Genomic DNA, 25,901 nt, shown 5'->3' on the forward strand with positions numbered 1-25,901 from the left:
CGGGGTCGGGACGACCACATCAGAACTAGTGGTTCAGACTGGATCCGATCGGGTGGAGCGGGGTCGGGACGACCACATCAGAACAAGTGGTTCAGACTGGATCTGATCGGGTGGAGCGGGGTCGGGACGACCACATCAGAACTAGTGGTTCAGACTGGATCTGATCGGGTGGAGCGGGGTCGGGACGACCACATCAGAACTAGTGGTTCAGACTGGATCCGATCGGGTGGAGCGGGGCCGGGACGACCACATCAGAACTAGTGGTTCAGACTGGATCTGATCGGGTGGAGCGGGGTCGGGACGACCACATCAGAACTAGTGGTTCAGACTGGGTCCGATCGGGTGGAGCGGGGTCGGGACGACCACATCAGAACTAGTGGTTCAGACTGGATCGGAATGGGACCGATCCGATCGGACGGCTCGGTCAGAACGTCCGGACCAGACCGCTGGCGCTCAGGACCGATCAGCTCAGTTCCAGATCAGCTGGGGAAAAGCGCTGACATTGACTTTTGTGTGTTTCGTCCACAGATGACGATGATGATGATCCTCAAACCGCGTTGATTGGACGGAGTCGGCAGTGAACCGACGTCCGGCTCCCTCAATGACGACAAATAACAAATAGCTTCAACTGTTTTTTTATAGAACTGTATTTTTCCCCGTTCAGTTTTTTTTTCTTACAGTTTGGGTCGACATGCTGAACTCCTGGTGTTTGCAGGTTGGTGGTTGATCAAAAGGAAAAGTACTGGGCGAACCACTCCTGGCGCTGCGCGTCGGGGGAGTCGATGGCGGCGTCCTTGGCTTCAGGAGGGCTATGATGGCGGGAAAACAAGACGACAAAGAAGAAGGAGGAAACAAAGAAGTCCATTAAAGACAGAAAAGAAGAAGTCAAAGAGCAAATGGAAATATTCAAACTATTTTCACCAAAAACAAGCAGGGAGACAAAGAGTTATTAAAATCGAGAAAAGCAAGCGTGTGGTGCGTTCTGGGACACTGCGACACGGGAACGCTCTGACTTCTGATTGCTGTGAGTGGGAACTTCCAACTGGGAACTTGTTTTACGTGGGAACTTCCAACTGGGAACTAGTTGTTACTTGTGAGAGAAAGCAACAATAGTCGTACTTAATTAGCATACGTCACTTACAAACTATAAAACGCTCCAGCACTTTGTAAATATAACCAACCCTAAAGTTGTCACTTTATTAGTACGTTTGATTGAATCTTGGATTTGTTTTCTTCAGATCATGTCTGTACAATGATTTATTCAGTTTTTTATTATCCTCTAAGGGTTCCCATTTCCTAAGTGGGACATTCCAAGTTCCCAGGTGCATAAACACATCATTAGAAAGAAGAACATAAAGAGGAAATCAGAAATGTATTGAAGCAATTCACCAGAATCTACAGCTTACCCTTCCTTTATGACGGTACACGCAATAATAACTGGTAAATGGAAGATTCCGACTTCCCAATATGAGCTATAGATCCAAGTGGGACGTTTCAGAGACCTCAGGGAAGCAAATCCGTCACCGAACATGATGACATAAGAAAAATCATCGAGAAGAGAATAGGTATTTCACATACATGTGCCAAACTTGTATATGGGACTTTCCCAGTTCCAGATGCCAAAAGAATTTTGTGAGGAAACTAGAAATGTATTTAAATAATTCACCAGAAAATATAGCCAAGTTTATCTGTTATGTTTCGTTCGTGTTTACGTTGGCCATGGGAAAGTTCCGACTTCCGAGTTAGGAATATACATGAATGCTGTAAAAGTGGGAATTTCCCACTAAAAATATCTTCCTAAAGCTAAAAGAAGCTAATTTGATGTCACAGGGTGACGCACATTCACACTAGAAAAGGCCAGAATAGTCAGACCTCATGACTTTAGCACATGTAGCTATCCCACCATAAAAAAAACAAACAAATACTGCAGTATTTTGTAAATACTACCATTCCCACACTCCCACACTCGGCGTGTCGGTGTCATCATTTTATGGCAGCGTTTGTGTTTGAAATGACTTGTTTGCCATTTTTGTGTTGTCTTGGAAACATTCCCATCTCATAAGTGGGACTTTCCCAGTTCCCAGGTGCATAAACGCCCCGGTAGAAAGAAGAACTCAGACAGAAAACCAGAGATTTATTCATTTTCCTGTATCATGGTGCATTCATGGGTGACTTGAGAAATGGGAAGATTCTGACTTCCCACATATGTGTCAGACTGGGAACTTTCAGAAAAGTCAGAATATCAAGTTTGTCAATGGACATAATGAGAAACATGAGAAAAATCATCTGCATGACAAAAAGCACTTCACTTATAAGTTCCTAACTTGTAAATGGGTTTGTCCCAATTGGTAGTTTACCAGTTCCCAGGTCCTTGAACACACCATGAGAAAATAAGATTCATGAAGAAATGAGAAATTAGTTGAAAATATAGAGACAAAGAGACAAAAACTCCGGCAAAGTAGATCCACCTTCATGACGAACTGAGCAGTGGGAGGATTCCCACTTCCCAGTTTGGAGTGGGGAGTTTCAGAGAATGACGTAACTCTGTCACTGAACACGATGACGACACGAGAACAAATATTTTATTTTGAAGTTCCTCACCTTCCCCGGACATGGGGCTTTTCCATTTGGCACTTTTACCAGTTCCATACATGGCTAACTGGGAAATGGGAAGATTCCGACTTCCCAGTTTGAGTTTCTAGGAACTTCGAGAATCAAATTCAACGGCAATGAATACGACAGCAAGTGAATATCAATGTGAGGAAAAGTACTTTTTCCCACTTACAAGTTTGTAACCTGGAAGTACGACTTTGTCATTTGTTCCCAGGTTTGTCTGCTTTTGCCAAATGAATGAGGAAAGATCGCTTTTAAAAAATCTAGCAAAGTGACTATAATAACTCAATAATACACAAGATGCAGTTTAATGTTCTGTAACGGTTTATTTACAGGTTCATTTAACTTCTTGTCGGTTTTTCACAATAAATATAGTTGTTGTTGTTTTTGTATGAAGCTGTGCAAATTTCAACAAAATGATTTATGCAATTTTACTGCACTTAAGATGTTTTTAGCAGATGTTTTAGAAGAAGCAATGCTTTTAAAAATCGTAATTATATAAAGAATTGTCAGAATAATCTGCTGTAAAAAGATGCTCGCTCATCAAACTGTTGATTGAGAACAACACCAGTCGATTTTATCTTTAATTAAGCAAAATAATCTTGAATATCTACTTTTTAATGAAAATAAACTTCTATCCTTATATTTGTGTGAAAACATAATTTAGAAATCAACGCGATGAGGAAACAAACGTTGATGCTGTCGGTTGATTTACACTTTCTTCAAGATGAACTTTCACTATTTGTGTGTTTTCACCTTTTCAGTCACACTTTATTTTAGCAGCTTTGTGAACTGAAGGTAGAACTTCCTGTTGTGACCACACGGGGGCGGCAGACCACCATCACGTGATTTTAATTAAAACCACAAATACTTTTTCTTTCTGTGAAGATGAAGACTGGAATATGTCACTTTTTGAAGATATTTAACTTAACATCTGATCAATGGGGGAAACTGAAATTAAGCTGCAGACAAACTGAAAAATCCAACAACAAAGTTGTTTTATAAGATTGAATTTGAATGTTTCCGTTAAATAGTGTTGAATTCTAGTGTGTGTGTGTGTGTGTGTGTGTGTGTGTGTGTGTGTGTGTGTGTGTGTGTGTGTGTGTGTGTGTGTGTGTCCTGCACTAACACTCAGTACAGACATGCAGCAGGAACAACATGCTCTCAGCAGGAGGCCGTCCAGACATGCAGCTGTGCTCACAGCCGACATGTCAAACATTCATCCACTCATCAATCCTGACACCACGTCTGCCTGGGTGGGGGGGGGGGGTCTGGTGGGGGGGGGGGGGGGGGGGGGGGGGGGGCAGCCTGCGGAAACATCAGATGGAGATGAAGGTGGAAACATGAAGCCACAAGAGAGACAACATGTTGTACAACTTCCTGAACAGACATCTTTCTCTCTCTCTCTCTCTCTCTCTCTGTCTCTCTCTCTCTCTCTCTCTCTCTGTCTCTGTCTCTCTCTCTCTCTGTCTCTGTCTCTCTCCCCCCCTTCTCTCTCTGTCTCTCTGTCTGTCTCTCTCTCTCTCTCTCTCTCTCTCTCTCTCTGTCTCTCTCTCTCTGTCTCTCTCTCTCTCTCTCTCTCTGTCTCTCTCTCTCTCTCTCTGTCTCTCTCTCTCTCTCTCCCTCTCTCTCTCTCTCTGTCTCTCTCTCTCTCTCTCTCTGTCTCTCTCTCCCTCTCGCTCTCTCTCTCTCCCGTCAGTCTGAGCTCCAGCAGGATGTGCTTGATGTGATTCTCTGGATTACTGATTCTCTGGATTATTGATTATTGATTCTCTGGATTATTGATTCTTTGGATTATTGATTCTCTGGATTAGTGATTATTGATTCTCTGGATTATTGATTCTTTGGATTATTGATTCTCTGGATTAGTGATTATTGATTCTCTGGATTATTGATTCTCTGGATTATTGAGGATGATTGTCTGGATTATTGATTCTCTGGATTAGTGATTATTGATTCTCTGGATTATTGATTCTCTGGATTATTGAGGATGATTGTCTGGATTATTGATTGTCTGGATTAGTGATTATTGATTCTCTGGATTATTGAGGATGATTCTCTGGATGATTGATTCTCTGGATGATTGATTCTCTGGATTAGTGATTATTGATTCTCTGGATTATTGAGGATTGATTCTCTGGATTATTGATTATTGATTATCTGGATTATTGAGGATTGATTCTCTGGATTATTGATTCTTTGGATTATTGATTCTCTGGATTAGTGATTATTGATTATCTGGATTATTGATTCTCTGGATTATTGAGGATGATTGTCTGGATTATTGATTCTCTGGATTAGTGATTATTGATTCTCTGGATTATTGATTCTCTGGATTATTGAGGATGATTGTCTGGATTATTGATTCTCTGGATTAGTGATTATTGATTCTCTGGATTATTGAGGATGATTCTCTGGATGATTGATTCTCTGGATGATTGATTCTCTGGATTAGTGATTATTGATTCTCTGGATTATTGAGGATTGATTCTCTGGATTATTGATTATTGATTATCTGGATTATTGAGGATTGATTCTCTGGATTATTGATTATTGATTCTATGGACTATTGATTCTCTGGATTATTGAGGATAGATTTCCTGGATTATTGATTTTTGATTCTCTGGATTATTGAGGATTGATTCTCTGGATTATTGATTCACTGGATTATTGAGGATTTAAAGATGCTGCAGCAGGAAGTTGGAGTTTTTGATTGACAGCTCGCCAAGCCCCGCCCTCTCGCAGAAGTACAGTGAAATAAAAAAGCCTCAAAACGAGTAAATGTTCCCTTCAAACTTCATGTCGGAAATCGTTTCTGCAATATCAACAACTCCCACCAGGGGGCGTTGATCTTATCATTTGGTGGACAGTTGTGTGGCCATATTGGATTCTCCAAACACTCGTTACCACACAAGCGAGTCTCTTTACACCTCCCGCCCCGCCCCGCCCCGCCCCGCCCCGCCGACACCCCGGTACCTGCCCCGCCCCGTGCTGGGCAAGTGGCCCGCCCCACCCCGCCGACACCCCGGTACCTGCCCCGCCCCGTGCTGGGCAAGTGGCCCGCCCCACCCTGCCGGCACCCCGGTACCTGCCCCGCCCCGTGCTGGGCTAACAGCCCGCCCCGCCCCACCCCACCTCGCCCCAGTACCCGCTCCGCCCCGCGCTGAGCGAGCGGCCCCCCTGCCCCGCCCCGCCCCGCCCCGCGCCGGGAGGCCGACAGGGTCTCACCTCATGACGCTCTTGGGTTTGGTGGGAGGGGTCGGCGGGGCGAGAGGTTTGGTGGAGTTCAGCTCAAGGTGGTGGAGGGGGGAGTCGGGGATGGGCTGGAGACGGCTGGGCGGGGGTGGCGGGGGCGGGGGCGGGGGCTGCCCGCTGCACCCTGTGCCCACCACGCCCACCGTGCCGGTGGCCTCCAAAGCCCTGACACTGGGAGAGCTGCTGAACCAGCCGGCCACGGATTTCTCATTCTTTTTCTTTTGCTACACAGACAAAGGAGAAAAACAAAAGGAAAAGAACAAAAGAAGGGGGGGCACGGGGGTCAAAGAGGGAGCAAAAGGGTCGTTTGTTCTTTTATACGTGAGGGAGGGAGGGATGGAGGGAGGGAGGGAGGAGATGATGGAGAGTGAGCAGCATGCTGATCCTAACAGACTTTAACATGGCTGGTCGATCGTATGAGTCTCTGATGATAGAGAGAGTCAGAGTCTGATGAGAGAGAGAGAGTCAGTCTGATAAGAGAAAGTCAGAATCTTTAATGAGAGAGTCAGAATCTGTGAAGAGACAGCGAGAGGATCTGATGAGACAGAGTCTGATGAGACAGTCTCAGAGGAGAGGGAGACAGAATCTCTGATGAGACAGAGTCTCTGAGGAGAGGGGGAGAGTCTGAGTCTCAGATGAGGGGAAGAGAGTCAGAGTCTGATGAGAGAGTCGGAGGCAGGAAATGGTTGGTAAAAGCAAAGGAGAGCAGGAGGTCACAGACCCTAACCCAGCCGGTGGATGATTCAGTCCAATGACTGAACGGAGGAAAAGAAACAAAGGAAAGGAACGATGGAGACGAGACGGCGGGACAGAAGTCAAGGAACTGAGATGGAATCGACAGTGGAACCAATCGGCTCACACACTTTGTCTCATCCGCTTCAAACTCTTCACACCCGAGTCAAAACTCTCTTATCTAACGTTCGGAGAGTGGGCGGAGCTACGCAGGAAAGTGATGTCACAATCGTCTAATCACTAATCAGTTTCATCAGTGGTCTACAACCTGCGACCCTTGAGCAACATGTGGCTCTTCAGTTCCTCGAGAGCGGTTCCATGAAGTTTTCACAATAGGCAATGTAAACATTTTTCATTTCTAATGCGCATTCCACATTGATGTTCCGAACTGGCTAAAAACAGCTAAACACGCTCAAACAGCTTTGAGTATTAGAAAGGAAAATAAGAAAAGAAAGAAAAGCAAAGCAAAAAAGAACAGAAGAAAAGAGGGAAAGTAAAAGGGAAAATAAAGAAGAAGAAAAAACAAAAACATGTAAAAGTAAAAATTGCTCAGATTTACTTTCTTTTTGTCGTTTTAGATGAGTAGCATGTTTTGCTGCTCCATACTAATGTTACTTGGTGAGAATCATGAAAACGACGCACCGTTCTGAGTCGTCATGGAGCGCTAACAGCTATTAGCATTAGCACTGCACAACAAGCTAGCGCCACCTCATTGCTCCAGTGCTGCGACGACACGACCAACGACCAGCTGAGAGTTGATATAGGACCGTTAATGATACTCATATGATACAGCTAAAATACTGATTTGCTACTGTTAGCGGTGCAATACTTCTACATATCACACTGTTCCTGGTACTTTATCATTACTACACCACGTTACAGTCGCAATACTGCACCAATCCTGCACGACAATTTATACCAATCAGATAGTGCTGCTGTCATTCCACTACAACATCAATCAATACCGATAATATACAGACATTATCCCGATAATGTGCAGCTATTATACCAAGAGTTGTTGGTTGGTCTCCTTCGGTCAAAATTGACGATGGGTTTTAGCATCCTTATAAAACTGAAACAAAGAGCAGTAGGTGAAAGCTAAGAAAGCTGCTGGAGCGCCGTCTGTTGTGGCCTTACCCTAGCCCTACTTGGGAAAGGCATGACCTGCTGTAAAGGACACACTGATAAGTTGGTCTGGCTGGGCTACAGAGCCTTCAGAGCACATGTAGCACATTATAGCGGCCGTAACGGTACAATATAAACTGTGATACCGATATAAAACCACCATAATTCTGCTAGCATGGTACGACATCACCATATCGCCATCATAACAACGATGGTACCGATACATTACCGATACTTTGTGGAAAACTTTATGACTAAAGAAGGGAAACCATAAAGAAGCTAATCTTCAGTGGAATCTTCATTTATGTTAAGATTATAGTTTGTAATAAATGAGACGATGTGAGAATCCCGCTGGGTTTCAACAAAGCTAAAGTTCACTCTCCTGCAGTGCGTAGTTGTTGGTATCTAACTATCTAATGGTCTGTGTACAAAACAAATACATGACATATTCTCCTCTCTCCTGGTGCTTATTTAATGGCAGATGTTCAATACTACAGAGAAATCTATCTTTTCACTTTCTTTGACATTTCTCAATCACAAGTTTAGAGTTCTGAAAGCTGTTGTTTTTATTTGGTTGGACTCATTGTGACTGAAGGTCAACTCACTTTGCAGTATTGTGCCGGCGAAGGTTAAAAAAGGTTTGAATTGTTGAAAACAGATGAGAGCTGGGAACACAGGAAGAGCTCAGACCAGCGGTTCAGGTGCTGCCCCTGCAGTTCTGGTTCTCCTGAAAACCTGGGGGCCGGTATCACCTGCAGGAGGACTGAGGTCCGGTCCCACACCGTGAAAGCATTAGGACTTCCAGCGGACCGAGATAAAGAACGAGACGGCGAGCGCAGTGCATTCTGGGTAGTAAACAAAGATAACAGCATCAATCATAAGCAGGAGGTACTAAACATGGGCAGATGTGGAGAAGTGAGCAGGAAGTTGAGAGGGATAAGTAGAGAGGAAGAGGTAGAGAGGGAGAGGTAGAGAGGAAGTAGAGAGGAAGAAGTAGAGAGGGAGAGGTAGAGAGGAAGTAGAGAGGAAGAAGTAGAGAGGAAGAAGTAGAGAGGAAGAAGTAGAGAGGAAGAAGTAGAGAGGAAGAAGTAGAGAGGAAGAAGTAGAGAGGAAGAAGTAGAGAGGGAGAGGTAGAGAGGAAGAAGTAGAGAGGAAGAAGTAGAGAGGGAGAGGTAGAGAGGAAGTAGAGAGGAAGAAGTAGAGAGGAAGAAGTAGAGATGAAGTAAAGATGAAGTAGAGAGGAAGAGGTAGAGAAGAAGTAGAGAGGGAGAGGTAGAGAGGAAGAAGTAGAGAGGAAGAGGTAGCGATGAAGTAGAGATGAAGAAAGAGAGAGGAAGAAGTAGAGATGAAGAAGTAGAGAGGAAGAAGTAGAGATGAAGAAATAGAGAGGAAGAAGTAGAGATGAAGAAGTAGAGAGGAAGAAGTAGACATGAAGAAGTAGAGAGGAAGAAGTAGAGAGGAAGAAGTAGAGAGGAAGAAGTAGAGAGGAAGAAGTAGAGATGAAGAAGTAGAGAGGAAGAAGTAGAGAAGAAGAAGTGGAGAAGAAGTGGAGAAGAAGAAGTGAAGAAGAAGTGAAGAAGAAGTAGAGAAGAAGAAGTAGAGAAGAAGAAGTAGAGAGGAAGAAGTAGAGAGGAAGAAGTAGAGAGGAAGAAGTAGAGAGGAAGAAGTAGAGAGGAAGAAGTAGAGAGGAAGAAGTAGATAAGAAGAAGTAGAGAAGAAGAAATAGAGAAGAAGAAGTAGAGAGGAAGAAGTAGAGATGAAGAAGTAGAGATGAAGAAGTAGAGAGGAAGAAGTAGAGAGGAAGAAGTAGAGAAGAAGAAGTGGAGAAGAGTGAGGTGTGAAAGTAAACTGAACCAATGGAACCGAGTCCTGGAATGTCCTGAAAGGACCTGAGATCATGAGAACTGAGATCATGAGAACTGAGATCATGAGAACTGAGATCATGAGAACTGAGATCATGAGAACTGAGCCAGTAACATCTCTAAAGTTTACTAGTTCTCGATGATCTCTGCACCAGTAACTAGTTCTAGATGACCCCTGCACCAGTAACTAGTTCTTAATGATCAATGTACCAGTAACTAATTCTAGATGACATGTGTACCAGTAACTAGTTCTAGATTACCTCTGCACCAGTAACTAGTTCTTAATGATCTCTGTACCAGTAACTAATTCTAGATGACCCCTGCACCAGTAACTAGTTCTAGATGACCTCTGCACCAGTAACTAGTTCTAGATGACCTCTGCACCAGTAACTTATTCTAGATGACCTCTGCACCAGTAACTAGTTCTAGATGACCTCTGCATCAGTAACAAGTTCTAGATGACCTCTGCATCAGTAACTTATTCTAGATGACCTCTGCATCAGTAACAAGTTCTAGATGACCTCTGCATCAGTAACTAGTTCTTAATTATCTCTGTACCAGTAACTAGTTCTAGATGACATGTGTACCAGTAACTAGTTCTTAATGATCTCTGCACCAGTAACTAGTTCTAGATGACATGTGTACCAGTAACTAGTTCTTAATTATCTCTGTACCAGTAACTAGTTCTAGATGACATGTGTACCAGTAACTAGTTCTTAATGATCTCTGCACCAGTAACTAGTTCTAGATGACCTCTGCATCAGTAACTAGTTCTTAATGATCTCTGTACCAGTAACTAACTCTCGATGACATGTGTACCAGTAACTAGTTCTAGATGACCTCTGCACCAGTAACTAATTCTAGATGACCTCTGCACCAGTAACTAGTTCTAGATGACCTCTACACCAGTAACAAGTTCTAGATGACCTCTGCATCAGTAACTAGTTCTTAATGATCTCTGTACCAGTAGCTAGTTCTAGATTACCTCTGCACCAGTAACTAGTTCTAGATGACCTCTGCAACAGTAACTAGTTCTTAATGATCTCTGTACCAGTAACTAATTCTAGATGACGTGTACCAGTAACTAGTTCTAGATGACCTCTGCACCAGTAACTAATTCTAGATGACCTCTGCACCAGTAACTAGTTCTAGATGACCTCTGCACCAGTAACTAGTTCTAGATTACCTCTGCACCAGTAACTAGTTCTAGATGACCTCTGCATCAGTAACTAGTTCTAGATGACCTCTGCACCAGTAACTAGTTCTAGATGACCTCTGCACCAGTAACTAGTTCTAGATTACCTCTGCACCAGTAACTAATTCTAGATGACCTCTGCACCAGTAACTAGTTCTAGATGACCTCTGCACCAGTAACTTATTCTAGATGACCTCTGCATCAGTAACAAGTTCTAGATGACCTCTGCATCAGTAACTAGTTCTTAATGATCTCTGTACCAGTAACTAGTTCTAGATTACCTCTGCATCAGTAACACGTTCTAGATGACCTCTGCACCAGTAACTAGTTCTAGATGACCTCTGCACCAGTAACTAGTTCTAGATGACCTCTGCATCAGTAACTAGTTCTAGATGACCTCTGCACCAGTAACTAGTTCTAGATGACCTCTGCATCAGTAACTAGTTCTAGATGACGTCTGTAACGCGGGAAAAAAAAGGTTCTCAGATCTAAATCTGTCTTTTGGCCGCCTGCTAAAGGTGGCAAGGATTAGGATTAAGGTTAGGGTTAGAGTTAGGGTAACGCTAACCCTAACCCTAACTCTAACCCTAGCCGCCTGCTAATGGGGAACAGTCTGAGGGTGTGTACAGGGAACATGGTGGCGCTGGGGGGTTAGGATTAGGGATAGGGTAACCCTAATCCTAACCCTAACCCTAACCCTAGCCACCTGCTAAAGGGTTAGGGCTTGGGTTAGGGCTGGGGTAACGCTAACCCTAATCCTAACCCTAACCCTAACCCTAACCCTAGCCACCTGCTAAAGGGTTAGGGCTCGGGTTAGGGCTGGGGTAACGCTAACCCTAATCCTAATCCTAACCCTAACCCTAACCCTAGCCACCTGCTAAAGGGTTAGGGCTTGGGTTAGGGCTGGGGTAACGCTAACCCTAATCCTAACCCTAACCCTAGCCACCTGCTAAAGGGTTAGGGCTCGGGTTAGGGCTAGGGTAACGCTAACCCTAATCCTAACCCTAACCCTAGCCACCTGCTAAAGGGTTAGGGCTTGGGTTAGGGCTAGGGTAACGCTAACCCTAATCCTAACCCTAGCCGCCTGCTAAAGGGTTAGGGCTCGGGCTAGGGTTAGGGTAACGCTAACCCTAATCCTAACCCTAACCCTAACCCTAGCCGCCTGCTAAAGGGGAACAGTCTGAGGGTGTGTACAGGGAACATGGTGGTGCTGGGGGGACGGCGCCGGTCCAATAGAACCTGGTCTCATTTGTTCCCACAGATTCCATCCAAGGACACATTTCCCCTGCAATGCAATGTGACCCGATCCCCGTGTCTTTACTGTGACGTGGTCCAGCCCCGACCTGGTTTGGAACAACGGAAGCATTCAGACACGGAGGTTGGACTCGCGCCTCGTATAGAACAGTTCTATCATTATGGATCTGGTATGTGTGACCAGGCTCAGCGGATGTTCTCCACATGGGGATGGTGATATTTGTACAGTGGAACCAGGCCTGCATCACATGTGGTCACAAATCTGATGACTGAATGTTTCAATGTGTCACGTCAGTGACGTCCTTGTTATGGACATGAGACAGATCAGCCTTGAGGTGAGACACTGTCAAACATCTTCCTCGACTTCCTGACGTGGAGGATGAACTCTGAACTCCCCGTCACAGTCCCCCCTCGACTGCTCTGACTCCGCCTCCACTCCTCCCCCCGCACTCTTTACTGCCAGGAGCCATGGACACCACAGCGTCTCCAAGTAACAGCACCTTGTTTGGTCCACGTCAGTTTTAGGAGCTTCAGGTAAAATGGAGAAGGGATGAAAGTGACGGGTGGAGGGATGGGAACTCCACTGGTGTGCAACGAGTGTCCAAGACGAGAGGACGCTTTACAGTTTCGCTGGTTCTCCTTGTGGTGCAAATGGACCTTGATGTCCTTCTTCTTCCCCGTCATTGGTGGCTACGCTTGACGACCTTTTGAAAACCGATGCACACGAACACAAATATTTACTCTGTAAACAACAGGAGGTCTCTGTTGTGGGGTCACACTGTCTGGTGGAGGTCTCTGTTGTGGGGTCACACTGTCTGGTGGAGGTCTCTGTTGTGGGGTCACATTGTCTGACGGAGGTCTCTGTTGTGGGGTCACACTGTCTGGTGGAGGTCTCTGTTGTGGGGTCACATTGTCTGGTGGAGGTCTCTGTTGTGGGGTCACATTGTCTGACGGAGGTCTCTGTTGTGGGGTCACACTGTCTGGTGGAGGTCTCTGTTGTGGGGTCACATTGTCTGGTGGAGGTCTCTGTTGTGGGGTCACATTGTCTGACGGAGGTCTCTGTTGTGGGGTCACACTGTCTGGTGGAGGTCTCTGTTGTGGGGTCACATTGTCTGGTGGAGGTCTCTGTTGTGGGGTCACATTGTCTGACGGAGGTCTCTGTTGTGGGGTCACACTGTCTGGTGGAGGTCTCTGTTGTGGGGTCACATTGTCTGGTGGAGGTCTCTGTTGTGGGGTCACATTGTCTGGTGGAGGTCTCTGTTGTGGGGTCACACTGTCTGGTGGAGGTCTCTGTTGTGGGGTCACACTGTCTGGTGGAGGTCTCTGTTGTGGGGTCACACTGTCTGGTGGAGGTCTCTGTTGTGGGGTCACACTGTCTGGTGGAGGTCTCTGTTGTGGGGCCACACTGTCTGGTGGAGGTCTCTGTTGTGGGGCCACACTGTCTGGTGGAGGTCTCTGTTGTGGGGTCACATTGTCTGGTGGAGGTCTCTGTTGTGGGGTCACACTGTCTGGTGGAGGTCTCTGTTGTGGGGTCACATTGTCTGGTGGAGGTCTCTGTTGTGGGGTCACACTGTCTGGTGGAGGTCTCTGTTGTGGGGTCACATTGTCTGACGGAGGTCTTTGTTGTGGGGTCACACTGTCTGGTGGAGGTCTCTGTTGTGGGGTCACACTGTCTGGTGGAGGTCTCTGTTGTGGGGTCACATTGTCTGGTGGAGGTCTCTGTTGTGGGGTCACATTGTCTGACGGAGGTCTCTGTTGTGGGGTCACATTGTCTGACGGAGGTCTCTGTTGTGGGGTCACACTGTCTGGTGGAGGTCTCTGTTGTGGGGTCACATTGTCTGATGGAGGTCTCTGTTGTGGGGTCACATTGTCTGGTGGAGGTCTCTGTTGTGGGGTCACATTGTCTGATGGAGGTCTCTGTTGTGGGGTCACACTGTCTGGTGGAGGTCTCTGTTGTGGGGTCACACTGTCTGGTGGAGGTCTCTGTTGTGGGGTCACACTGTCTGGTGGAGGTCTCTGTTGTGGGGTCACACTGTCTGGTGGAGGTCTCTGTTGTGGGGTCACACTGTCTGACGGAGGTCTCTGTTGTGGGGTCACATTGTCTGGCGGAGGTCTCTGTTGTGGGGTCACATTGTCTGACGGAGGTCTCTGTTGTGGGGTCACATTGTCTGACGGAGGTCTCTGTTGTGGGGTCACACTGTCTGGTGGAGGTCTCTGTTGTGGGGTCACATTGTCTGGTGGAGGTCTCTGTTGTGGGGTCACACTGTCTGATGGAGGTCTCTGTTGTGGGGTCACACTGTCTGGTGGAGGTCTCTGTTGTGGGGTCACATTGTCTGGTGGAGGTCTCTGTTGTGGGGTCACATTGTCTGACGGAGGTCTCTGTTGTGGGGTCACATTGTCTGGTGGAGGTCTCTGTTGTGGGGTCACACTGTCTGGTGGAGGTCTCTGTTGTGGGGTCACACTGTCTGGTGGAGGTCTCTGTTGTGGGGTCACACTGTCTGACGGAGGTCTCTGTTGTGGGGTCACATTGTCTGACGGAGGTCTCTGTTGTGGGGTCACATTGTCTGACGGAGGTCTCTGTTGTGGGGTCACACTGTCTGGTGGAGGTCTCTGTTGTGGGGTCACATTGTCTGGTGGAGGTCTCTGTTGTGGGGTCACACTGTCTGATGGAGGTCTCTGTTGTGGGGTCACACTGTCTGGTGGAGGTCTCTGTTGTGGGGTCACATTGTCTGGTGGAGGTCTCTGTTGTGGGGTCACATTGTCTGACGGAGGTCTCTGTTGTGGGGTCACATTGTCTGGTGGAGGTCTCTGTTGTGGGGTCACATTGTCTGACGGAGGTCTCTGTTGTGGGGTCACATTGTCTGACGGAGGTCTCTGTTGTGGGGTCACATTGTCTGGTGGAGGTCTCTGTTGTGGGGTCACATTGTCTGACGGAGGTCTCGTTTAAATACGATTCCAGCATCCAGACCTGCAGTGTAAACGCAGCCTAACATCATCAGATCCGGGAGCATCCAGATCGATCGTCACACAGTGAAGATGCCAGAAATGAAATGAGACGCATGGAGGCGAACCGATAGGAGCAGAATCCGGTACAGTCAGGTAACGTTTGGTGAATTTCTCTGGTGCCACGACATCAGAATCAATCAAACCATCAGCCACTCGTTTGGCGTGGCAATTAGCGCATGATTCAGATGTAGCCTGAAGTTTGTAAACACTACAAATACACACGAGGTTTCTGTTGATGTAAGCAAAGTGTAATCAAGAGAATCAGATGTGGGTCCCTTAGAATACCTGTCACTGCACAGTGAAAAACCACCAGGGCAGTAAATCTGAGCATCTGGGATCGAGGCTCGCAGTGTGAAAGGGAAGGTGTGTGGCCCTGATGGACATGAATGACTGTGTGTGTGTGTGTGTGTGTGTGTGTGTGTGTGTGTGTGTGTGTGTGTGTGTGTGTGTGTGTGTGTGTGTGTGTGTGTGTGTGTGTGTGTGTGTGTGTGTGTGTGTGTGTGTGTGTGTGTGTGTGTGTGTGTGTGTGTGTGTGTGTGTGTGTGTGTGTGTGTGTGTGTGTGTGTGTGTGTGTGTGTTGGTTGGCCCTACCTTGATGAGCGGGTTGATGACTCCTACGTTGGGACTGGCGTTGAACACCTTGTTGAAGTTGGTCTCTCGGTTGACGAGCTCCAGCTGGTAGAACTTCTTATCGTCCTGCAGGAGAAAGTTGTTCACATCGGGAAAATGGACGACGGTATCACGGCACGAAACGACGGAAACATTAGTCTTTTGATGAGTTTCTTCTCTGAATTTGTTTTTTGGCAATAGACTGAAGTATTGCCAGCCTGGAGTTTTTCAGGGAATTTGAAGGAATTCTAGAACTCCAGAAATCTCACAAATCTGAGTACTCTTTCCAATCATAAAAATGGTGGATTCCAGAACTCTGACAAATTGTAGACTGTCGCAAACTCAAGAACTGACTCCAATCAAATCAGACGTCAAATTGTGCCAGAATTGTCTAAAATTCTCTCAAAACCTTTTGAACAAGGAAAAAACATCAGAATTCTCACAAATTCTCAGAAACTCAAGCTTTCACAAATTTGAGAATTTCCATAAAATGCAGAATTGGGAAACGTTCTAGCAGCTTCTCCCATGTTATGAAAGGAAAGCATTAAAGAAAAATAACAAAAAAAACCCTATGAAATGTAAATTTGCATTGCTTATCCGAGGCGGTGTTCATCAGGGTTGTGTTTCGGGCCTATTTAATTTGTATTGAAGTAGTTCCTTCAGGTTGAATGACTGAGTTAGCAACATTCAATGGACTTAATCATTTCAGTCAGTTGAGAAAACAAATTCAAGCCTTTAAACAATGCCGTCGTCATTTGGACGCTCAATTTTCAGAAACGACGAACGATTGAATAGCAGACGTGTTGGTCAAAGCCTCTAAAATATGTGTATAATGGCCGTCAGTAATTTTGCCAAAAATCATAATTTTGGTTGAAATATAGTGAATTATGGGCTTGAGTACGCAACTCGCCACTGACTTCTGGTTTGTATTATGCCCAGCAATGAGCAACGTGATTGGTCAGTTGATAGCATGTGGTCTATCCCTGAAGAAAAGCAGCCTCTGATTGGAGGAACTTCCTTCCAAGATGCTGAGGAATTCTAGCAGCAGAATCCTCATGGGTTGTACTAATACTATAGAGCTATGATCTACCCCCCCCCCCGAGCAGCCACCCACCACCAGCTTCTTGACCAGAGACTCTCTCTCGGAGATCATGTCCTTCAGCTCAGCAATGACCTGCAGGTCCTCAGGACGACTCTCTCTGTTCCGGAACTTGTCCTCCGTTCCCTCCAGCCTGCAGTCAAGCAGAACCACCAATCAAGAGCCACCAGGACACGAGAAGTGGACCACCGGGGAGGAAGTGACTAATGTCAACACTGACAACATGCAAACTCCACCTACTGATGGGTAAAGCAGGAAGTGAACCTAATGCCACTTAATGACATGTTTTCTTAAGGTTAGAGTTACCTGGGTTAGGGTTACCTGGGTTAGGGTTACCTGGCTCGGGTTACCTGGGTAGGATTATCTGGGTTAGGGTTACCTGGCTCAGGTTACCTGGGTAGGATTATCTGGGTTAGGGTTACCTGGGTTAGAGTTACCTGGGTTAGGGTTACCTGTGTTAGGGTTACCTGGGTTAGAGTTACCTGGGTTAGGGTTACCTGTGTTAGGGGTACCTGTGTTAGGGGTACCTGTGTTAGGGTTATATGGCCCGGGTTACCTGGGTTAGAGTTACCTGGGTTAGGGTTACCTGTGTTAGGGTTACCTGTGTTAGGGTCACCTGGGTAGGATTATTTGGGTTAGGGTTACCTGGGTTAGAGTTACCTGGCTCGGGTTACCTGCCCCGGGTTACCTGGGTAGGATTATCTGGGTTAGGGTTACCTGGGTTAGAGTTACCTGGGTTAGAGTTACCTGTGTTAGGGTTACCCGTGTTAGGGGTACCTGTGTTAGGGTTACCTGTGTTAGGGTTACCTGGCCTGGGTTACCTGGGTTAGAGTTACCTGTGTTAGGGTTACCTGTGTTAGGGTTACCTGGCCCGGGTTACCTGGGTTAGAGTTACCTGTGTTAGGGTTACCTGACCCAGGTTACCTGGGTAGGATTATTTGGGTTAGGGTTACCTGGGTTAGAGTTACCTGGCTTGGGTTACCTGGCCCGGGTTACCTGGGTAGGATTATCTGGGTTAGGGTTATCTAGTGGGGCAGTATCGCTCGGTTGGTAGAGCGGTCGGCTCCCAATCGGAAGGTTGCAGGTTCGATTCTCTGCCATCTCTGCCTGCTTGCAAAACAAAAGTGTCCTTGGGCAAGACACTGAAGCCCAAACCTTGCACCTTGCATGGCTGCAGCCTCTAATGGGGTGATATTGACACTGCTCACACACTTAGAGAGCACCATATGAGTGGAATCCATTTATCGTTTGGGTTTGGGTTATCTGGGTTAGGGTTTGGGTTATCTGGGTTAGGGTTTGGGTTATCTGGGTTAGGGTTTGGGTTATCTGGGTTAGTGTTTGGGTTATCTGGGTTAGTGTTTGGGTTATCTGGGTTAGGGTCTGGGTTAGGGTTTGGGTTATCTGGGTTAGGGTTTGGGTTATCTGGGTTAGGGTTTGGGTTATCTGGGTTAGTGTTTGGGTTATCTGGCTTAGGGTCTGGGTTAGGGTTTGGGTTATCTGGGTTAGGGTTTGGGTTCTCTGGCATGACAAGAGATAAATCTGGAGAAGACAGGAAGTGTTCAGGCTGCTGCGTTTAGTCCCTTGAGAGAAAAGCACTTCGTTACCTGATTCCACCTAACCTTAACCCCTATTCCTAACTCTAACCCCTTAACTTAACCACTATTCATAACCTTAACCCCTATTCCTAACTCTAACCCCTTAACTTAACCACTATTCATAACCTTAACCCCTATTCCTAACTCTAACCCCTTAACTTAACCACTATTCCTAACCCCTTAACCTAACCCTAATCCTAAGCCTAACTCTAGTGAATGACCTAGGATGAAGAGTCTGATCTGCTGGCGCCAGTGAAGAATCTGACCAACATGTGTCTTTGTCTCTGTGCTATGGAGGTTTCCAGGGAGACTGTGGTTACATACAGGATCTGCAGGGCGGAGATCTTGTCCTTCAGCACTTCCTGGGCTTTGTTGAAGTCCGACAGCATGTTCTGAGTGTCTCTGCTGTGGACGGCGCTCAGCTCACTCAGCTCACGCTCCTGTCTCTTGGTCAGCTCCTGCTCATGGATCCTGAGGAGACACAAGTGGACGGTGAGACGATAGGCTGAGTTCCAGGTTTGGACCATCTAACTGTCTGGAAGGGAACTTTAGCTGTGAACTCAATATCTCATCTATAACTAAGAACTAATGAGCAAACTAACTAGCTGTGGGATTGGAACACTCAGATGAAGTCTGCTTCTCCAGCCTCCATTGTGCTGAAAGTTCCCTGTGCAGTGAAGTCAGGTTAACTCAACTTCGTAACACGTCATTCCTTCACATGATGATATATCCCAACATGTGGCATCAGGTTGTTATTTCACGTCATCCTGTCAAACTGCATGGTTGTGGATCACATCAGGTCTTATCACAACACATCAAATCACCACGAGATCCCAACACCACATCACATTGTGTGTTCAGTTCAGACTGACGTCTGTTCTGAATCCCAGGAACTGGTTGAGATTCTCCTGACGCTCTCGTTGGTGGAATTAGAAATCCTATCGCCGTAACGACGAGGGAGACGCAGCAAAATGTGAACGTGGCAACATGAGAGCTCAATGTGACATGCTTCATATACATTATGTAAAACACAGGAAAGGGTGATGAATTATTTCTCCTGACGGAGGCTGGAGTGCCGGAGAGAGGAGCAGAGGAGGACGCAGGAATAAGAAGAGAATGATAATGAAGCGAGGAGAAGAGGGAGGCTGATGAAAGCCAGGAGAGAGAGAGAGAGAGGGATGACGGGGGGGGGGGGGGGGGGGTGGAGGTCTGTCTGATTCTCATTCTGACTCCGCTCCAGGGGAGAACATCTTATCTCTTCCTGCTTCCTCTTTATTTATTTATCACTCTATTTTTAGCCCTGAGAACAAGATTCAGACGGAGGGAGTTACATAACACTAGAAGAAGTGTGGTGCGCATGGGCGAGAGAGAGAGAGAGAGAGAGAGAGAGAGAGAGAGAGAGAGGTGGAGAGAGAGAGAAAGGTGGAGAGAGAGAGAGGTGGAGAGAGAGAGAGAGAGGTGGAGAGAGAGAAAGAGAGAGAGGTGGAGAGAGAGGTGGAGAGAGAGAGAGAGAGGTGGAGAGAGAGAGAGAGGGAGAGAGAGGTGGAGAGAGAGAGATGGAGAGAGAGAGAGGTGGAGAGAGAGGGGTGAGAGAGAGAGAGAGGTAGAGAGAGAGAGGTGGAGAGAGAGAGAGAGAGGTGGAGAGAGAGAGAGAGAGAGGTGGAGAGAGAGAGAGAGGTGGAGAGAGAGAGAAAGGTGGAGAGAGAGAGAGGTGGAGAGAGAGAGAGAGAGGTGGAGAGAGAGAAAGAGAGAGAGGTGGAGAGAGAGGTGGAGAGAGAGAGAGAGAGGTGGAGAGAGAGAGAGAGAGAGAGAGGTGGAGAGAGAGAGATGGAGAGAGAGAGAGGTGGAGAGAGAGGGGTGAGAGAGAGAGAGAGGTAGAGAGAGAGAGGTGGAGAGAGAGAGAGAGAGGTGGAGAGAGAGAGAGAGAGAGAGGTGGAGAGAGAGCGGAGCTGAAGGCTGCCATGGGGTCTGGTTCCACATGGGGTCTGGTTCTACATGGGTCTGGTTCCACATGGGGTCTGGTTCTACATGGGGTCTGGTTCCACTTGGGTCTGGTTCTACATGGGTCTGGTTCCACTTGGGTCTGGTTCCACATGGGTCTGGTTCCACATGGGGTCTGGTTCTACATGGGGTCTGGTTCCACTTGGGTCTGGTTCTACATGGGTCTGGTTCCACATGGGTCTGGTTCCACATGGGTCTGGTTCCACTTGGGTCTGGTTCTACATGAAGGCATATTAATGGCTACATGTTTGATTCCTACTCCGTCACAGGAAACTCGTGGAAAATAAGAGTATGAATGCAGATCATACATGTCACAATGTCAAATCATCTGTTTGGTGAGATGCTGAGAGAATCAGGAGAAGTGATTTCAGTTCAGAATCAGGAGAAGTGATTTTAAAACAGAATCAGCAGAAGTTATTTCAGAACAGTAGAAGTGATTTCAGATCAGTAGAAGTGATTTCAGATCAGTAGAAGTGATTTCAGAACAGTAGAAGTGATTTCAGATCAGTAGAAGTGATTTCAGAACAGTAGAAGTGATTTCAGATCAGCAGAACTGATTTCAGAACAGCAGAACTGATTTCAGATCAGTAGAAGTGATTTCAGAACAGTAGAAGTGATTTCAGAACAGCAGAACTGATTTCAGATCAGTAGAAGTGATTTCAGAACAGTAGAAGTGATTTCAGATCAGCAGAACTGATTTCAGATCAGTAGAAGTGATTTCAGATCAGTAGAAGTGATTTCAGAACAGTAGAACTGATTTCAGATCAGTAGAAGTGATTTCAGAACAGTAGAAGTGATTTCAGATCAGTAGAAGTGATTTCAGAACAGTAGAAGTGATTTCAGAACAGTAGAAGTGATTTCAGAACAGTAGAAGTGATTTCAGAACAGCAGAACTGATTTCAGATCAGTAGAAGTGATTTCAGAACAGTAGAAGTGATTTCAGATCAGCAGAAGTGATTTCAGAACAGCAGAACTGATTTAAGATCAGTAGAAGTGATTTCAGATCAGTAGAAGTGATTTCAGAACAGTAGAAGTGATTTCAGATCAGTAGAAGTGATTTCAGAACAGTAGAAGTGATTTCAGATCAGCAGAAGTGATTTCAGAACAGCAGAAGTGATTTCAGATCAGTAGAAGTGATTTCAGAACAGTAGAAGTGATTTCAGAACAGTAGAAGTGATCTCAGATCAGCAGAAGTGAATTCAGCACCTGATCTGCTGGTTGGCCTCACTGCGGATCTTCAGCACCTCCTTGCCCTTCAGCTCCAGCTCCCTGGTCAGGGTGCTGATGTTCTCGTTGAGGGTGTGGATCTGGAGGTCCAGCTGAGCCACGTGGCTCTTTCTCCTAGACACCTCCTCCTGCAGTTCCCCCATCTGGCCCAGCAGGTGGCGCTCCTGCAAACACAGTCGTCACTGGCTTTACACCAAACACAGCCGTCACTGGCTTTACACCAAACACAGTCGTCACTGGCTTTACACCAAACACAGCCGTCCCTGGCTTTACACCAAACACAGCCGTCACTGGCTTTACACCAAACACAGTCGTCACTGGCTTTACACCAAACACAGCCGTCACTGGCTTTACACCAAACACAGCCGTCCCTGGCTTTACACCAAACACAGCCGTCACTGGCTTTACACCAAACACAGTCGTCACTGGCTTTACACCAAACACAGTCGTCACTGGCTTTACACCAAACACAGCCGTCACTGGCTTTACACCAAACACAGTCGTCACTGGCTTTACACCAAACACAGCCGTCACTGGCTTTACACCAAACACAGACGTCACTGGCTTTACACCAAACACAGTCGTCACTGGCTTTACACCAAACACAGCCGTCACTGGCTTTACACCAAACACAGTCGTCACTGGCTTTACACCAAACACAGTCGTCACTGGCTTTACACCAAACACAGTCGTCACTGGCTTTACACCAAACACAGTCGTCACTGGCTTTACACCAAACACAGTCGTCACTGGCTTTACACCAAACACAGCCGTCACTGGCTTTACACCAAACACAGCCGTCACTGGCTTTACACCAAACACAGCCGTCACTGGCTTTACACCAAACACAGCCGTCACTGGCTTTACACCAAACACAGCCGTCACTGGCTTTACACCAAACACAGCCGTCACTGGCTTTACACCAAACACAGTCGTCACTGGCTTTACACCAAACACAGCCGTCACTGGCTTTACACCAAACACAGCCGTCACTGGCTTTACACCAAACACAGTCGTCACTGGCTTTACACCAAACACAGCCGTCACTGGCTTTACACCAAACACAGTCGTCACTGGCTTTACACCAAACACAGTCGTCACTGGCTTTACACCAAACACAGCCGTCACTGGCTTTACACCAAACACAGCCGTCACTGGCTTTACACCAAACACAGTCGTCACTGGCTTTACACCAAACACAGCCGTCACTGGCTTTACACCAAACACAGTCGTCACTGGCTTTACACCAAACACAGCCGTCACTGGCTTTACACCAAACACAGCCGTCACTGGCTTTACACCAAACACAGTCGTCCCTGGCTTTACACCAAACACAGCCGTCACTGGCTTTACACCAAACACAGTCGTCACTGGCTTTACACCAAACACAGTAGTCACTGGCTTTACACCAAACACAGTCGTCACTGGGTCCCTGGCTTTACACCAAACACAGCCGTCACTGGCTTTACACCAAACACAGCCGTCCCTGGCTTTACACCAAACACAGCCGTCACTGGCTTTACACCAAACACAGCCGTCCCTGGCTTTACACCAAACACAGCCGTCACTGGGTCCCTGGCTTTACACCAAACACAGCCGTCACTGGCTTTACACCAAACACAGCCGTCACTGGCTTTACACCAAACACAGTCGTCACTGGCTTTACACCAAACACAGTCGTCACTGGCTTTACACCAAACACAGCCGTCACTGGCTTTACACCAAACACAGTCGTCACTGGCTTTACACCAAACACAGCCGTCACTGGCTTTACACCAAACACAGACGTCACTGGCTTTACACCAAACACAGTCGTCACTGGCTTTACACCAAACACAGCCGTCACTGGCTTTACACCAAACACAGTCGTCACTGGCTTTACACCAAACACAGTCGTCACTGGCTTTACACCAAACACAGTCGTCACTGGCTTTACACCAAACACAGTCGTCACTGGCTTTACACCAAACACAGTCGTCACTGGCTTTACACCAAACACAGCCGTCACTGGCTTTACACCAAACACAGCCGTCACTGGCTTTACACCAAACACAGCCGTCACTGGCTTTACACCAAACACAGCCGTCACTGGCTTTACACCAAACACAGCCGTCACTGGCTTTACACCAAACACAGCCGTCACTGGCTTTACACCAAACACAGTCGTCACTGGCTTTACACCAAACACAGCCGTCACTGGCTTTACACCAAACACAGCCGTCACTGGCTTTACACCAAACACAGTCGTCACTGGCTTTACACCAAACACAGCCGTCACTGGCTTTACACCAAACACAGTCGTCACTGGCTTTACACCAAACACAGTCGTCACTGGCTTTACACCAAACACAGCCGTCACTGGCTTTACACCAAACACAGCCGTCACTGGCTTTACACCAAACACAGTCGTCACTGGCTTTACACCAAACACAGCCGTCACTGGCTTTACACCAAACACAGTCGTCACTGGCTTTACACCAAACACAGCCGTCACTGGCTTTACACCAAACACAGCCGTCACTGGCTTTACACCAAACACAGTCGTCCCTGGCTTTACACCAAACACAGCCGTCACTGGCTTTACACCAAACACAGTCGTCACTGGCTTTACACCAAACACAGTAGTCACTGGCTTTACACCAAACACAGTCGTCACTGGGTCCCTGGCTTTACACCAAACACAGCCGTCACTGGCTTTACACCAAACACAGCCGTCCCTGGCTTTACACCAAACACAGCCGTCACTGGCTTTACACCAAACACAGCCGTCCCTGGCTTTACACCAAACACAGCCGTCACTGGGTCCCTGGCTTTACACCAAACACAGCCGTCACTGGCTTTACACCAAACACAGCCGTCACTGGCTTTACACCAAACACAGTCGTCACTGGCTTTACACCAAACACAGCCGTCACTGGCTTTACACCAAACACAGTCGTCACTGGCTTTACACCAAACACAGCCGTCACTGGCTTTACACCAAACACAGCCGTCACTGGCTTTACACCAAACACAGCCGTCACTGGCTTTACACCAAACACAGTCGTCACTGGCTTTACACCAAACACAGACGTCACTGGGTCCCTGGCTTTACACCAAACACAGTCGTCACTGGCTTTACACCAAACACAGCCGTCACTGGCTTTACACCAAACACAGCCGTCACTGGCTTTACACCAAACACAGCCGTCACTGGCTTTACACCAAACACAGCCGTCACTGGCTTTACACCAAACACAGCCGTCACTGGGTCCCTGGCTTTACACCAAACACAGTCGTCACTGGCTTTACACCAAACACAGCCGTCACTGACTTTACACCAAACACAGTCGTCACTGGGTCCCTGGCTTTACACCAAACACAGTCGTCACTGGCTTTACACCAAACACAGTCGTCACTGGCTTTACACCAAACACAGTCATCACTGGGTCCCTGGCTTTACACCAAACACAGTCGTCACTGGCTTTACACCAAACACAGTCGTCACTGGCTTTACACCAAACACAGCCGTCACTGGCTTTACACCAAACACAGCCGTCACTGGCTTTACACCAAACACAGACGTCACTGGCTTTACACCAAACACAGTCGTCACTGGCTTTACACCAAACACAGCCGTCACTGGCTTTACACCAAACACAGTCGTCACTGGCTTTACACCAAACACAGTCGTCACTGGCTTTACACCAAACACAGTCGTCACTGGCTTTACACCAAACACAGTCGTCACTGGGTCCCTGGCTTTACACCAAACACAGTCGTCACTGGCTTTACACCAAACACAGTCGTCACTGGCTTTACACCAAACACAGTCGTCACTGGCTTTACACCAAACACAGCCGTCACTGGCTTTACACCAAACACAGTCGTCACTGGCTTTACACCAAACACAGTCGTCACTGGCTTTACACCAAACACAGTCGTCACTGGGTCCCTGGCTTTACACCAAACACAGTCGTCACTGGCTTTACACCAAACACAGTCGTCACTGGCTTTACACCAAACACAGTCGTCACTGGCTTTACACCAAACACAGCCGTCACTGGCTTTACACCAAACACAGTCGTCACTGGCTTTACACCAAACACAGTCGTCACTGGCTTTACACCAAACACAGCCGTCACTGGCTTTACACCAAACACAGCCGTCACTGGCTTTACACCAAACACAGCCGTCACTGGCTTTACACCAAACACAGCCGTCACTGGCTTTACACCAAACACAGCCGTCACTGGCTTTACACCAAACACAGCCGTCACTGGCTTTACACCAAACACAGTCGTCACTGGCTTTACACCAAACACAGTCGTCACTGGCTTTACACCAAA

The 25,901-nt window shown here is 47.1% G+C and overlaps 1 protein-coding gene across 2 annotated transcripts in view; it reads right to left on the minus strand.

Moving 5' to 3' along the window:
• Nucleotides 1-265: 265 nt before the first annotated feature.
• The window catches only part of fam184ab (family with sequence similarity 184 member Ab), a 62,156-nt gene continuing 36,520 nt past the window's right edge, over nt 266-25,901 (minus strand). The window contains exons 17-22 of one of the 2 annotated variants that reach the window (XM_080514213.1): nt 21,553-21,737; nt 18,670-18,816; nt 16,766-16,883; nt 15,634-15,738; nt 5,842-6,092; nt 266-809 (exon numbers count right to left, since the gene is read on the minus strand). In XM_080514213.1, the coding sequence (XP_080370339.1) occupies nt 728-809; nt 5,842-6,092; nt 15,634-15,738; nt 16,766-16,883; nt 18,670-18,816; nt 21,553-21,737 (888 nt within the window). In that variant the 3' untranslated portion in view covers nt 266-727. The remainder of the gene's footprint in view (nt 810-5,841; nt 6,093-15,633; nt 15,739-16,765; nt 16,884-18,669; nt 18,817-21,552; nt 21,738-25,901) is intronic. The other variant, XM_080514214.1, reaches the window with a different exon arrangement.

This window comes from Blennius ocellaris, assembly GCF_963422515.1.
Source record: "Blennius ocellaris genome assembly, chromosome: 18".
In the NCBI taxonomy this organism is placed as follows: Eukaryota; Metazoa; Chordata; class Actinopteri; order Blenniiformes; family Blenniidae; genus Blennius; species Blennius ocellaris.